At 47.1% G+C, this 2,500-nt stretch overlaps 1 protein-coding gene across 1 annotated transcript in view; it reads left to right on the top strand.

The window, feature by feature from the left end:
• The window catches only part of LOC110509475 (neurobeachin), a 250,839-nt gene that overhangs the window by 211,437 nt on the left and 36,902 nt on the right, over positions 1-2,500 (top strand). Inside the window, 2 exon segments of the mRNA XM_090226451.1 lie at positions 162-288; positions 1,567-1,686. Of these exon segments, the coding sequence (XP_090082577.1) occupies positions 162-288; positions 1,567-1,686 (247 nt within the window).

The raw sequence follows: 2,500 nt of genomic DNA, 5'->3' as shown, positions 1-2,500 counted from the left end.
GTGAAATAGATCATTAACAAAATTAAAATGACCAATAACAAATGTATCAGTAAACATTACAATGTCTCTCTCTCTCTCTCTCTCTCTCTCTTTCTTTCTGTCTCTCTTTCTCGCTCTCTCTCCCCTTCTTTCTCCCCCTCTTCTCTCCCTCTTCTCTCCAGGTGCCACTGACTCTGCCTCTTCTTCCTCTTCTTCTTCCTCATCCTTCGTCAACGGTGCGACCAGTAAGAACCTACCAGCCGTACAGACAGTGGCTCCCTTGACCGAAGACACCGTTGAGAGCATGAGGTCAGAATCTCTCTTTCTCTTTCCTTCACTAACTCTCTATAGCTGTCCATCTTTCCATCTGTCCGTTTCCACTTCCATAGATTATTGTTAGTCACATCTCCCTCCTCCCCGATCTCTATCCTCCCCTATCTCTCTCCTCCCCTATCTCTATCCTCCCCTATCTCTCTCCTCCCCTATCTCTCTCCTCCCCTATCTCTCTCCTCCCCTATCTTTCTCCTCCCCTACATCTCTCCTCCCCTATCTCTATCATCCCCTATCTTTCTCCTCCCCTATCTCTCTCCTCGCCTATCTCTCTCCTCCCCGATCTTCTCCTCCCCTACATCTCTCCTCCCCTATCTCTTTCCTCCCCTATCTTTCTCCTCCCCTATCTCTATCCTCCCCTATCTCTCTCCTCCCCTATCTCTCTCCTCCCCTATCTTTCTCCTCCCCTACATCTCTCCTTCTCTATCTCTCTCCTCCCCTACATCTCTCCTCCCCTATCTCTCTCCTCCCCTAGCTCTCTACTCCCCTATCTCTCTCCTCCCCTACATCTCTCCTCCCCTATCTCTCTCCTCCCCTAGCTCTCTACTACCCTATCTCTCGCCTCCCCTACATCTCTCCTCTCCTATCTCTCTCCTCCCCTAGCTCTCCTCCCCTATTTCTCTCCTCCCCTACATTTTGCATGTTTACCTTCACTACCTCACTCCCATCTGTCTGTCTGTCGTTCGCATAATTGGATACTAATGAAAGATATCATAACAGGATGCTCCTTAAATATCATAATAGGATGCTCATGAAAGATATCATAATAGGATACTCCTTAGATATCATAACAGGATGCTCATTAAAGATATCATAATAGGATACTCATTAAATATTTGATAATAGGATATTCATTAGATATCTGTTTGTCTTTCAACTATGAATAACTATTATTTTACAATATATCTTTAGCTAGTTAATCTACCATTGTCAGTATGTCGTTTGCAAAATGTCCCTGCATTGGAACTAGGAGTTATCTTGATCTGGTGAACCTGTCTGTGTAATCAACCTAACAGGGCCAAACACTTAACTTGAAATGTGTGCATGTAACTTGCACTTTTACACAAATAACATATTGACAAGTTTTAGGCATGAGTCCATGTTACCCTTATTGACAATAGTCAAGTCAGGCCTCTGTGTCCATAAAAGAAGTCAGAGCTCATATAATGTAGAGTTGGTGAGTTTTTTTTTAAGAGTGTGTAGAAGTGTTAGTTAGTGTGTTGTTGCTTTAATGTGTGTGTGGTTTGTGTATTACAGTGTATATTGTGAGGTGGAGCAGTGCGAGCTGCGCAGCGGGTTGACTCCTCCTGAGCTCAAGCCCTTTAGCTCTCTGGCAGGCTTCCAGACAGCCCCCCGCGATGCAGGACAGTGTCTTAGGCAAGGACACCTGACCCCAAACACTACCTACCTACCGACCGACCGACCTACCGACCGACCGACCGACCGACCGTCCTACCTACCTACCGACCTACCTAGTACCTACCTACCGACCGACCGACCTACTGACCGACCTACCTACCTACCGACCTACCTAGTACCTACCGACCTACCTACCGACCGACCTACCGACCGACCTACCTACCTACCTACCTACCTACCTACCTACCTACCTACCTACCTACCTACCTACCTACCTACCTACCTACCTACCTACCTATCTATCTAGCTCCCTCCCTCATTCCCTTCCTACCTTCCTAGTACCTACCTACATAGTACCTACCTACCTACCTACCTATCTACATAGTACCTACCTACCTACCTGCCTACCTACCTACCTACCTACCTACCTACCTACCTACCTACCTACCTACCTAGTACCTACCTACCTACCTACCTACCTACCTACCTACCTACCTACCTACCTACCTACCTATCTATCTAGCTCACTCCCTCACTCCCTTCCTACCTTCCTAGTACCTACCTACTAACCTACCTACCTATCTATCTAGCTCCCTCCATCACTCCCTTCCTTCCTTCCTACCTACCTACCTACCTACCTACCTACTTACCTACCTACCTACCTACCTACCTACCTACCTACCTACCTACCTACCTACCTACCTACCTACCTACCTACCTACCTAGTACCTACCTACCTACCTACCTACCTATATAGCTAGCTCCCTCCCTCACTCCCTTCCTACCTTCCTAGTACCTACCTTCCTTCCTACCTACCTACCTACCTACCTAC

The sequence above is a fragment of the Oncorhynchus mykiss genome, chromosome 29, assembly GCF_057628025.1.
Source record: "Oncorhynchus mykiss isolate SJ-2025 chromosome 29, ASM5762802v1, whole genome shotgun sequence".
Taxonomy (NCBI): Eukaryota; Metazoa; Chordata; class Actinopteri; order Salmoniformes; family Salmonidae; genus Oncorhynchus; species Oncorhynchus mykiss.
The sequence above is the reverse complement of the archived record's forward strand: the minus strand, read 5'-3'. Positions and strand labels throughout refer to the sequence as shown.